General features: G+C 38.0%; 1 protein-coding gene across 1 annotated transcript in view; it reads left to right on the top strand.

Annotated features, from left to right (window-relative positions):
- Positions 1-13624, top strand: part of ACOXL (acyl-CoA oxidase like) — a 376563-nt gene that overhangs the window by 251638 nt on the left and 111301 nt on the right. Inside the window, 2 exon segments of the mRNA XM_032243751.1 lie at positions 950-1059; positions 10638-10749. Of these exon segments, the coding sequence (XP_032099642.1) occupies positions 950-1059; positions 10638-10749 (222 nt within the window).

The following is a 13624-nucleotide window of genomic DNA, read 5'->3' as shown; positions in this document are numbered from 1 at the left end:
CAGTAAATAAACAAATAAAATTCTATGTAACAGTGCAAACCAAAAATGTCATTTATGATATACTCTTGATTGAAAGCATACATAACATTTTATATGATCTATATAAAAACATTCATTCATATACAGCAAAGAAGAAATATTTTGAAATTGATAGTTGAAAGAGAATGAATAAGCTATCTATTGGTTTGTAATAAACCACTCCAAAACTTAGTGTTTTGAGGCAAATTTGTTAGCATATGATTCTGTAGGATCAGCAGTTTGGGCTGGGCTCACACCCTGTGGTTTTTCTGCTGTTCTGCTGGTCTTTCCTGGGCACTCATGATGTGGCAGAAGCATGTCGAGGCTTGGTGGGGGCACACTGGTCCAAGGTGACATCACTCACATGTCTAGTGGTTGTTGCTAACCATCAACTGAGTTTCTGCAGTGGACTAGCCATAGACATCTTCTTTGAGCCACCGCAGAAAAGCAGGCAGTATTTTAGGCCCAAATTATAACTTTAAAGCTGCTGAAATAGAAGACTGATAGAGAATAGAGATTGTTTTATTTGTGCATTTCAATACTATCCCTCAAAGGGCTAATTGACCAGAGAATGTCAGGGGTGAAAAAGAGAATGGACCAGCCATATGGTTCATGAAGGCAAGCCGGTTTTACTAAAGAGTCAGCTAAAATAGTTGGTCCCAGGACCAGTGTTAGAGACTGATACAGGCAAGAAGAGAGAGTGAACAGTAAGTAGTGAGTGAAGTCAGCCACAGGGGAGGATGGGGAATGGTGTGGTAAATGCTCCACATTTGCCTTGGGGAAATAGAGGCCCTTGTAAGAATCAGGTCTTATGTTTGATTCCTTCCAAGGAGTTCTCTAAGTGACAAATACATCTTATCAGATTGCAGTATTAAGGACACTGTCATTTTTTATGCTGCTGAGACTGATGAGTGATAAACTCTTTGTACAGATTGTGGGGCAGGAACTGCTGGCCCAATACGCCAAACAGTATGAAGAAAAACCACTCTTCGACCTGCTCCAAAACTGGGCTGAGTCTATGGGGTACAAGCTGAGAACCAGGTATGTATGACTCGGGCCGTCATTGTCATCTGCCTTCAGTGGCTTATCATGAAGCCTGAGTTCATAGAGCCTCCGCGTAATTCACTCTTGCTTGAAATTTTTAATATTTGCTATATGCAAAAAATCTGTGAATATGTAAAATTAATGCTCATTCACTCACTACCAATTTAAAAACTAAAACATTGCTCATTCTGTCCCTTCTGCTTGAGTTTCTTTTTTATTTCATGTTCACTGTTCTAAGCACTTTACAGGTTTTAATCCTAAAAACCCCATGAGGTAAGTTCTTATTTCCATTTCACAGATGAGAAAACTGAGTCACCGAGATTAAGTATCTTGCTCAAGGTTACATGGCTAGTGAGTGGCAGAGGTAAGATTTGAACCCAGACAGTCTGGTTTCAAGATCCATGCTTTTGGTTGTTTGTATTGATCTTTCAGTATTGTCTGTTAGCTTTATAAATAAAGCATAATATATGTAATATTTTGTAAGTTTGTTTTCCCTCAATATTTTGTTTCTTAGAATCATTCAAATTGTTATGTATAGCTGCAGAACTCCTCTTCACAGTATTCTGTAATATTCCATCCTGTGTTCTAATCTCTGATATCTGTGGAAATTTGAGTTGTATACAGTTTTTTGATATTTTGCATGATGCTGTTATGAAAAACCCTATACATTTTTTCTGGGGGATATGCACAAGAGTTATTATAGGACTTCCAAACTTAATTGTCATCCCTTAGAATAAGAAATACCCCTTAAATCACCGTGGACACCCGTATATCCATAGGGCCTCCACCTCAAACACAACTGAAGCAAACAGTTCAAGGAGCAGTGGCCACCTCCCTATTTATTACTAATGATGCTCTCTGATATTTTTAAATTTTACTTTTAAAGAATACTGATCTTAGCAGAATACTGATTTCAGCCAGATATGGTGGCTCATGCCTGTGATCCCAGCACTTTGGGAGGCCACGGCAGAAGGATTGCTCAAGCACTTTGGGAGGCCACGGCAGAAGGATTGCTCAAGCCCAGGAGTGAGACCAGCTTGAGCAGTATGGTGGGACCCCTGTCTCTACAAAAATAATACAAAAATTAGTCTGGCATGGTAGCACATGACGGTGGTCCCAGCTACTTGGGAGGCTAAGGCAGGAGGATGGCTTGAGCCTGGGAGGCATAGGTTACAGTGAACTGAGATCATGCCACTGCACTTGAGCCTGGGCAACAGAGTGAGACCCTGCCTAAAAAAAAATACTGACCCCAACCCTTAAACTGATTTTATGACCTATTAGTTATTTGCAATCTCTTGTTTGAAAAACTCTCCCCTATGGACTGTATTACCTATGAGTGGAATTGCTGTGTTATGGAGTAATGTTCAACTTTACTAGATAGTGACAAATGACTTCACAGTGGTTGTATAAATTTATACCTCCATTAGCAGCATGTATCTTGTTGACCCGTATTCTGTTCTCACCAACACTTGGTACTATCAGACTTCTTAATTTTTGTCAATACAGTATAAGAAATGATCCCTCACCCTGACTTTAAACTGAATTTTCCTGATTACTATTAAGGATGAGCATGATTTCACATGTCCGTTTGCCATTTGTCTTTCTTCCTATGTGAAATGCCTGTTCATGTTTTCTGCCTATTTTTATTGTGTGTGTGTGTGTGTCTTGTTCTTATTGATTTTTAAGAGATCTTTATCCTTTGTTATCATAAATGCTTTAATTATCTTTTATATGTTTGTGGCTTGTCTCATATTTTCTTCTTTTCTTTTCCTTTTTCTTTTCTTTTTAAAAAAACAGAATTTCACTCTTGTCACCCAAGCTGGACTGGAATGGAGCAATCTTGGCTCACTGCAACCTCTGCCTCCCAGGTTCAAGTGATTCTCTTGCCTCAGCCTCCCGAGTAGCTGGGATGATAGGCACCCACCACCAAACCTGGCTAATTTTGTATTTTTTTAGTAGAGACAGGGCTTCTCCATGTTGGTCAGACTGGTCTCCATCTCCCAGCCTCAGGTGATCTACCTGCCTCAGCCTCCCAAAGTGCTGAGATTACAGGTGTGAGCCACCACATCCAGCCTATATTTTCTTTCTTTCTTTTTTTCTTTTTTCTTTTCTTTTTTTTGGGGGGGGGACAGAGTCTCACTTTGTTGCCCAGGCTAGAGTGCAGTGGTGCAATCTCAGCTCACTACAACCTCTGCCTTTCGGGTTCAAGTGATTCTTCTGCCTCAGCCTCCCAAGTAGCTGGGACTACAGGCACATGCCACCATTCCTGGCTAATTTTTTTTTTTTTTTGTATTTTTAGTAGAGATGGGGTTTCACCATGTTAACCAGGATTGTTTCAATCTCCTGACCTTGTGATCTGCCTGCCTTGGCCTCCCGAAGTGCCAGGAATACAGATGTGGGCCACTGTGCCCAGCCTTGTCACATTTTCTTTATGGTGTCTTTTGATTGAGATAAATTCATTAATTATACTCGAACTTATCGATATTTTCTTTTATATCCAACAATTTCTGCATCATCTATTCTGAGGTCATGAAATCTATATCTTTAAAAGTTTGAAAGTCTCACCTTTTACATTTAATTATTGAATACATAGACATTTTTGTGCGTGGTTTGAGGAAGGGATCTAATTTTATTTTTTACCTTTAGGGACAGTCATTTGTTCTGGCACCGTTTACTGAATTGGACATTCTTTGTTAGTAATCTGGAAGGTCTCTTCTGGCATTTATTAAATCTCCATCTATTTGGGAGTTCATTCTGGGACTATTATTTTCTAAGTCTTTTTGTATATTTTTGATCCAACAATACACTTTTATAATCACTCTGACTTTAAAACAAAATATTACTATAGTATTACATTATATTATTATATTAGAAATGTAATTCAGAATTGTGTTGGCTGTTCAGGATCTTTGGCCATTTCATATAAGTTTTGTAATCAGTTTGTCAAGTTTCTTAGAAATAAAACGAAGGATGAATATTGTAGGATTGTACTTATATGACATATCTACAGTAGTCCAATTTGTAGACATAGAAAGTAGAATGTTGGTTCCCAGGGGCTAATAAGAGAAGAGAATTGGTAGTTATTTGTTTCATAGGTACAGAGTTTCAGTTTGAGAAGATGAAAAAGTTGTGGAGATGAATAGTGGTGTTGGTTGTATAACGATGTGAATGTACTTAATATCACTGAGTTGTACACTTAAAATGGGCTGGCCACAGTGGCTCACACATGTAATCTCAGCACTTTGGGAGATTGAGATGGGTGGATCACCTGAGGTCAGGAGTTCAAGATCAGCCTGGGCAACATGGTGAAACCCCATCTCTACTAAAAATATAAAATTAGCTGGGCATGGTGGTGCATGCCTGTAATCCCAGCTACTTGGGAGGCTGAGGCAGGAGAATTTCTTGAACTCAGGAGTCAGAGGTTACAGTGAGCTGAGATTGCACCATTGCAATCCAGCCTGGGCAACAAGAGTGAAACTCTGTCTCAAAAAAAAAAGTAGTGAAAATGATAAATGTTTTGTTATTTGTATTTTATCACAGGCCTGAAAACCTGCTGAAAGTTTCTTTGAAACTATATTAAATCTATAGATTTGCAAAAAATTTGACATATTTATGAAGCAGGTCTTCCTCTCAAAGATTTTCATCTTCAAAGTGTCCTTCAGGGTTTTATAATTTATTCCATACATAGTATATCCTTTCATAGACTTATTACTCATTACTTTATTATTTTGTTGTTAAAAGAATATTTTTAAATTATGATTTTTATAGTTAATGGTTTATTATACATGCAGTTGGCTTTTGTGTATAAAGCTGACTGTACAGAAATTTCTTTTAAATGTGTCTATAGATTCTTTAGAGGTTTTTTTCCATAGATAATCATTTATAAATTATGAATTTTTATTTCTTCCTTTCCAACTGTTGTTTCTTTTATTCTTTTCATGTCTCACAGCAAGAGCTAGGACGACCAACACAATTTGAATAGAAACCATCTTACAGGGTGTTCTTTTGTCATATTGCTGATTTTAATTTTAGAGAGAGAGTCTTACTCTGTCCCCCAGGCTGGAGTGTAGTGGCATGAATGTCATAGCTCACTATAACCTCCAACTCCTGGTCTCAGGCTATCCTTCTACCTCAGCCTCTTGAGTAGCTAGGATGACAGGCACACACTACCACACCCAGCTAATGTTTTTTATTTTTATTTTTGGAGTCAGTGTCCGTCTTCATTGCCCCAGGCTGGTCTTGAACTGTTGACCTCAAGCTGTCTCTTTTCCTTGGCCTCCCAAAGTGCTAGAATTTCAGACATGAATCACCTCTCCCAGACTTTTATTGCTAGTTTCCTAAATAATTAGTTTAATATTTCACAACTAAAAATGTTTGCTGAAATTGATAGACACACTTTACTTCCTAAAGATGCTTATACATTTTAAAGGTATTTTTGTCATTACCAGATTAATTTTATCAAATTATATTTTTCTGTATCTGTTGAAATGATTGTATATTTCTTCTTTATTTTGTTAGTTTGATGAATAACTTTTGCAAATCATCCAATGTTAAACTACCCTTGCATGCTTAAGAAACATTCAATTTTATTTTGCTGTATTATCATATTTATGTTTTCCTGGATTTGTCTTTGTTAGTTTTTTGGGGGAATTTTATTGTATATTTATAGTTTTCCATTCGAATTGTACATTGTTGATTTAGATTTACGTCAGTGTCACAGCTCTCATAGAGTTATTTTGGGAGTGGTTTCTTATTCCGTGGAAGAATTTGATAAGTTATTTGAAAATAATCTGGGCTTAGGAGTATTTTAAACTATTTAATTAGCTTAATTGTTTAAAGACTAGGCTTTTCGTGTCAGTTTAAGTAAATTATATTTTTCGAGGAATTTATTGACTTGGTTTTGATTTTATTGGTGTAAGATTTTTTGTGTACTGTTCTATCATTATCTTTTTAACTTCTGCTAGATCTGTAGTAGTATCTCATTTGTCATTTCTAAAATGCTTCCTTGTGCCTTCTTTTTTTGTTATTGTTCAATCTCATCAGATGTTTGTCTGGTTTATTGTTATTTTTCAAATAACCAACTTTTCCCTTTGATCCTTTCTGTTGTTCCTTTGTTTTCTATTTCACTGATTTATGCTTATGAATGTATTGTCTCCTTTATTACTTTTAGAGAGCTTATTACGCTTTTTTCTTTTGTGTATTTTTTAATTGTCATTTTTATTTGGAATGAGATTATTGGTCCCCCAAATCCAAAAGTATTGAACTAGCTTCTGAGGAAACTATTCATTAGAAAATATAATCTCACAATCCTGATTAGACACATAGAAAACATAGTAAATGATGGTCTGGGATTTTTTATACCCATTGGGATGAAGTAAAATTGAGAAATCTGTAATCTATCTTTTTTTTCCTATTTTTATTGCTGCTCAGGACCTGTTTATTCAAACTGTCGTCGATCTTAAAGCTTAAAAACACAAGCTCCTACATGTTAGAACTGTTTCACTGGAGTCTCTCTTATTTTTAATGTCTCCATTTGTCCTCACACTCTAGAGTTAGTGGGTCTTCCTAATATTTCTAGCTCTGAGTGGGAAGTGTATAGTATGGATAGCTTTTCCCCCAAGGTATTAGTTTGAAAATTGTCCAATATATTAAGGAATTGAAAGAATAGTACAACTCCCCACTAGAATCAGCTCCATCGTTGCAGGAAACTTGTTCCCCAACTGGCTGCAAATCATCTACCCTTTCATTTCTTTTTCAGGTAGCAGAGCAGGGCTTGTTTCCATCATTTTGGAAGCATGACACGCTCTCACCCATATGCAAATCTATATTCCTAGCACATTTTCCAGGACAGAGTTGAGATGTGCCAAAGGCAGTATTCCAATTGTAAATATTTGGAAAGTTCCAGTCCATTTATTTTTGTCTCAGTTATTAACCTCCAAAACAGTATACATCTCTCCCACTCATCTAGGTTTTACTGATTCAGTCTCTGTGTTTATCCACTTAAATCCCCAAACTTTACTCACTCTGGCTTTTATGTGAAAGAAGGCTTTGTCATCAATGTGTTTTCAGCACTCACTGTGTACTGGGCACTTCTTAACGCATTGGTGATCAGCAGTTACTAGGGGTTCTGCCTTCAAGGAGTCTGCACTCAGAGAGCAGTAGGATGATAGACATAGTGACAGCCCTGAGAAAAGTACTCTTGAGCAGGTGGGGACCTGAAGAAAGATGGGTTGAGAACTTACTAGTACCCTCAAATCCCTCCAATGGGCACCCATTTGTCCACACAGCAACTACCCCTCATTTGGGCCTGGGAGGAGTCAGTCAGGGTACTGAAAAGCTTCCATGGGACCAGATAAGGCAGATGGAACATGGCAGGGAGAAGAGCCCTGGAAGGAAATGACTCTGAGAGGGGGCTGTACCTGGCTCTGCAGACAGCCATTCGGCCTTGGCTTGTCCCTGTAAGGGCTGCCTCACTCCCTACCACATGGAGGCCTGCCACTGGGGCCCTTCCTGTTCTCATCAGCCTGTGGACCTTTAGGAGGTGGTGGAAGGTGTCCAGAAAAGTCAAGATTTTGCCTTGCACCCAAGATGTTTTTCTACATTATGCTGTAAAATCTACAAATATTCAGCAAAGTTGAAATAATTTTATAGGAAGCGTTTAAGTACAAACCATGGAGATTATATTAACCTATTACTGTACCTGACCTATCACTATCACATCTATGGATTCGTGTATGGAACTCACCCATCCATTCATCTTCTCTTTTTGATCCATTTCAAAGTAAACTGTAGACATCAGCATATTTCTAAGTAATTTAGCATGAGCATCTTTAGAGTTACATATTTAGTTTTAATTCTTTTTCTTCTTATGTAGAAATTACATACAATAAAATGCATAAATCTTAAGTGTACATTCACTGAGTTTTTACAAATGCATATACCTATGTAACCAAACTCGTATTAAGATATGGACCATCACTCCAGAAAGTTCTTTCAGGTCCCTTCTTTGTCAATCTTACCACCCAGATACAGCCACTGTTCTGATATTTTCCCACTACAGATGAGTTTTTCTGCACTAGAATTTCACATAAATGGAACCATGCAGTATGTACTCTTTTGTAGCTCCCTCATGAACTTGGCATAATACTTTGTGACATTCACCCATGTTGTTGTGTGGATTAGTTTGTTCCTTTTCATTATTGCAGTATTTTACTTTATGGTTATAGTAGAATTTGTTTTCCATTCTCTTATTGATGAATAGACGCCTGGGATGTTTGCAGTTTTTCACTTCTGTGAGTAGAACTGCTATGAGCATTCTTATATAAACATTTTGGTGAATATATGTTTTTATTTCTCTTAGGCAAATAGTAGGAGTGGAACTGCTAGATTATAGGGTATGTGTGCATCTAGTTTTATGAGAAACTGTGACAACTTTTTGCAAAGTGATTTTACCATTTTACACTCCCATCAGCAAACATGAGAGTTCTGCTTTCTCCAGATCCTTGGCAACACTTCATGTCAGTGTATTTAATTTTAGTCATTCTGGTGGATGTATGAGGCCACCTCACCGTGGTTTCCATTTGCATTTCCCTGATGACTAATGATATACATTTTAATGTAAACTTTATTTAAAAATAGAGTCATTTGGATCTTCTTGTAAAATACGCAGTTATGGGGAGATTGCCTTTAGTGATGTTCCTGTTTTTAAAGAGAGTCCGCACACTCTTCTGCAGTAGGCGGGTTCCTAGAGCTATGTGACATGTGACTCACGTGACTCGGTGAGTGGGTGAGATCCGCTTCCTGCAGCATGTGCAGTTCACAACCTCAGGTTGACAAACATGTTCTACCATCTGCATTCCAGGAAAGCTAGTTTCCAGTAATGGCCCCTAGATGACTAAAACATACTTTTCAATAATAATATATGGAAGTTCTTTACATCTTTTATTAAGTAGACCAAGGCAGAAACCCAACCTTTTTAAAGCCCAGATGCAGAATAAACATTGACATCATTTAAATTTCCTGGTAATTGGTATGTAAATACCTCCCTCTTCCCTGTCTAAATGGAGGGTGATTATTAATTCAGCACTTGGCATCCTCAAAAGCACTACATCAGTTGCTTCTTAACGTTTCTCTCATGCCTTCTGATTAAGCAACAACAGCCACTTGGGTTTTTTATTTTTAGTTAATGTGAATTTAAGTTACTTGGGTCTTATAATAACTTATTTCCTCAGGAAGTGGGGAAAGGGGGGGGCAAGAGGCGGCCGCACTATGGGAAACCCTAAGTGTGAATTAACCCTTCCCCTGATTGTCTGTGTTATCTAAAGGTTCATGGTGGGGCCGGAAAGTCAGCATGAAATACAGAGTTTCATGATGAAAAGCTGACAAGCTTTTAAGGAGAACTTGCTTGTTTTGAGTCTGTGCTTACATCTCTTAACTCCTCTGTGCCTCAGTTTCCTCATTTGCCAAATGGGAAAGATGGGAATCGCTGCCTGCTGAAGAAAGCCACCATCTCTGTGGCACACCCTCTCCTGTGCTTGCCCACAGCCCTCTCACTTCCCTCCGGGGTGCCTCTTGCTTTAAATACTGATGTTCCTTAACAAAATCTGAGCTTGACTGAGTTCTGCCTGTGTGACCTTGAGCAGTTTATCAAATCTTGCTGAGCCTCGGTTTCCTGAACTTTACATTGGATAATTATAGTATTCTGGAATTATTGAGAAAATTGAATAATTCACAGCAAATAATGAGCCAAATTCCTGATATATAATATATTTAATAAATATCCATTGACAAATACTTTGTAACAGATATATTTGATTATTAATATCCAGTTAAAATAATTATAATAAATACCCAGCAGTGGTTATTATAGTCTCACTTGACAGAATTGTATGGTGGGGACTGGGCACGATGGCTCATGCCTGTAATCCCAGCACTTTGGGAGACCAAGGTTGGCAGATCACTCGAGGTCAGGAGTTCAAGACCAGCCTGGCCAACATGGTTAGCCCCATCTCTACTAAAAATACAAAAATTAGCCAGGCATGGTGGCTCACGCCTGTAATCCCCACTACTTGGGAGGCTGAGGCAGGAGAATTGCTTGAACCTAGGAGGTAGAGGTGGCAGTAAGCTGAGATCATGCCACTATAGTCCAGCCTGGGGAACAGAGTAAGATGCTGTCTAAAAAAAAAAAAAAAAAAAAAAAGAATTGTATAATGGTTGAGTTATACATGAATTATATAATGGCTGAGTTATGCTTCATAGAAATTGTATAGCTATTAATTAAGAAAGACTACGTAAAATATTGAACACTACTTATAATACAATAGTAAGTGGAAAAATTAGGAAACTAAACGATCTCTATACAAGGACATAGGACAACCACTTAGAATAAACTTGAGCTAAGCATTTATCAGAAAATTACTGAAAAGAATTATGAATACACTCGGTGAGAGATAGCAAGATTATGTATATTGACACTATTTTTCTATAGAAAAAATATTTTTGAAATCTATTTCTTTCAAATGAAATTCTTTGGTAAGGCCAAAATAATAATGATGGTCACTGTGCTTTTCCTCCAGTTTCCTGGCATTTAACACAGACACAGTCTGTAATCTCGCCTTTCTGTTGAAAGCAGTGAAATTTCATGAACAGGTTCTTCAGCGGAGTTTGGTGGCCAGAATTTATTATAAGGTAAAGATAAACTGTGTTATATTTTTCCTTTTGACATGTGCTTAAGGGATATCCTTGCTGGTGAACTATGTGTTAAATTTAGTAGAAGATGAGTCAGCTTAATGACCAGCTTCTGGAATTGACTAGAGCTCCTACAGGCCATTTTGCATGACACTGTTGCTTGCTGCAGAGGCCAGGATGCTTCTGTTTAACAGCCCTTAGGTCGTCTTCTAGAATTCCACCTGTAAGCATCATGTGGCTGCCATGGGAATTGATGAGTGGTATAATTTTCAGCCCTTATCAGAATTGAAAAATAATTGTTTTATATCTATGAAGAGTACATTGTTCTCTAAGGCAGGGAGGGGAACTGCATCAGGCATATGTAAAAATTAACATTGGGTTGGTCTAAGATGCATTCTATCTCCTATTAAAATCCCCATGAAGCTCTGCAAAAGCATAAAACCTTGTGTCAGCATTGATAGAAATATAGAGGGAATTTCCACCAAGTTCAGTGCCAGTGGGGTTGGTCTGAAGGATCACTGTCCACCCTAGCAATATCTATTTCATCTTCTGATCCAGCATAGAATAGCCAATGGGATCTCAGGAGAAGGCTTTGCTCCTCCCACTCTCTGTCCAGGTCAGGGGTTGAGGGCTGCTGTAATCAGAGTCCAGATTGCTTCTCTCCTTCTGCGTGCAAATTAGGTTCCAGGAAGGCCAGAATTAGGTTCCTGCAACTCTCCCCCTCCAATTCACCCCTTTTTATATCAACTTCAAGGTCACATCTCCAAGTACAAACAGCAGAGGTAGAAGGGAAGAGGATGGATGGTACATAGGGATGGATATTCTCTTAGGAAATGCTCTGGAAACAGAAGTGCCCCTAGAAGCAGAAAGCTGCCAAGATCCACCTTTGTGGAACGCAGCTACACTGGATGAGAACCTGCAGGAAGCCAGGGTAGGAATTGTGTAAATCAGTTTATCCCCCAGGCATAGATCTGAGGTGAGGCTCCAGCAGACCCCAAGAACACATTCAGGTGGGTTTAAATCATTCCACATATCCTCCACATATCAAACATGGAGCCAGCCAAAATAAGAGATGGATATATGCAAAAGGAAAAATGCTACAGTTGCAGTAAAGAGCAGAATTAACAATGCAATCTGGGAACTGTTTTCTAAGACTGTAGAAGAAAAGGCTGAAAATGATATGGAAGGAGAAGAACATAGAGACAGAGTGAAGTGGTAGAAATCTAACTTATGGATAACAAATATTTCTGGAAGTGCTGGAACAAAAGGGGCAGAAATAGTCATCACAAACATAGCAGAAAAAGAATTTCCCTTATGTAAAAAAAAAAAATCCTATGCTAATGGAAAAAAAAGGCTTATGCTTGGACATAGATGAAAAATCTAGAATAAAGAGAACAGTATGTGAGCAACAAAACAGAAAATAATAGTTTACTCAAAAAGAGAAAAAATTAGGCTACCTGCTGTCATTCACTAGCTCCAAATGGAGTAAAAGGTGTTCCTCTAAAGAGGAATCTTCATTACCTAAGCATAATATTACAAGCCAAATTTAATCCCTGAGTACAGGCTATGGAAAGATATTTTTAGATATCTAAGAATCAGAAGCAATTTCACTAATATAGCCTTCCTTAAAAAATTATTTTAAAACTTACTCCATAGGACACAGAATCCAAATGAATAACTCAAAAATAAGGAAGTCAAGATATAAAAGGATTGGTGGTCCCTGTGAAGTCAATATTATGTGTTTTCAAAAAATAGTCACAAAATTGCCTGGGCACGGTGGCTCATGCCTGTAATTTCAGCACTTTGGGAGGCCAGGGCAGGGCAGATTGCTTGAGCTCAGAAGTTTGAGACCAGCCTGGGCAATATGGCAAAACCCCATCTCTATAAAAAAATTCAAAAAAAGTAGCTGAGTAGTCCCAGCTACTCAGGAGTCTGAGGCAGGAAAATCGCTTGAGCCTGGGAGTTAGTGGTTGCAGTGAGCTGAGATTGCACCACTGTACTCCAGCATGGGCAACAGAGAGAGACCCTGTCTCAAAAAAAATTTTTTAAAGTCCTAAAATTAACTATGGAAGCTAAAAATATTTTTTTGGAAAAAAATTATTTTTTTAAAAAAACTTGATGAACTGGTTCTGTAATAGTCTATACTATTTTTTAAGGTAAGATGAAAGACAAAGTAAAAACATGCTGAATTTCTTACTTTAATTACAGGGTAAGCAATAGACCTTGTTTTGTTCTGACTTTAGTAATTAGAGAAACGTAGGTTATGTTTCTCTAGTTACTAGAGAAATAGATATGTTTTATTAAATTGAAAGTTAACCTAACTACTGAACACAGAATACTTGTTTTCCAAATCACTGCAGCAGACAAAGCAATGAAGATAAACAAGTGTCCAGAAGTTTGTGTAATCAGAGCAGAGCAAAGAACAAATCAGAAAACTTGTTCTTAGGAGACTCAAAGACACTCCAGTGTGGCTCCTTTAAGTGAACCCACACCGAGGCCAGGAGAGCTTGTTAAAAAGTTCCCACTGCGAATTGCTCCTTGGTTTGAGAATTTCTCTGGGATTGCTTCCCTAAATCTGTTTCCCATTAATTGTGATATCCCCTTTGTCTCTTCTAATTTGGCTCAATTCAAGACCCCTCTCTCTGGCCCCAAAAGATTAATGCTTTGATCTTGAACTAAGTTGATCTGGTAATTCTTTGAAAACAACATTTCCATTACAATATGATCCCTTAAGTCAGTCCACAATAAGCAGTGGAGAGGCAGCTTTTGATACATTTTCATCCTAGAGAGCCATAAATCCCTCCAGCTCCCACCTCTGGAAAGTGGGGGATTAGATTTAAAATGGACTATAATATGAAATGAAAGAGGTTTCAAT

The sequence above is a fragment of the Sapajus apella genome, unplaced genomic scaffold (assembly GCF_009761245.1).
Source record: "Sapajus apella isolate SASKATOON/1434 unplaced genomic scaffold, GSC_monkey_1.0 scaffold52, whole genome shotgun sequence".
Lineage (NCBI taxonomy): Eukaryota > Metazoa > Chordata > Mammalia > Primates > Cebidae > Sapajus > Sapajus apella.
Note: the sequence above shows the minus strand (reverse complement) of the source record. Positions and strands in the feature narration are given on the sequence as shown.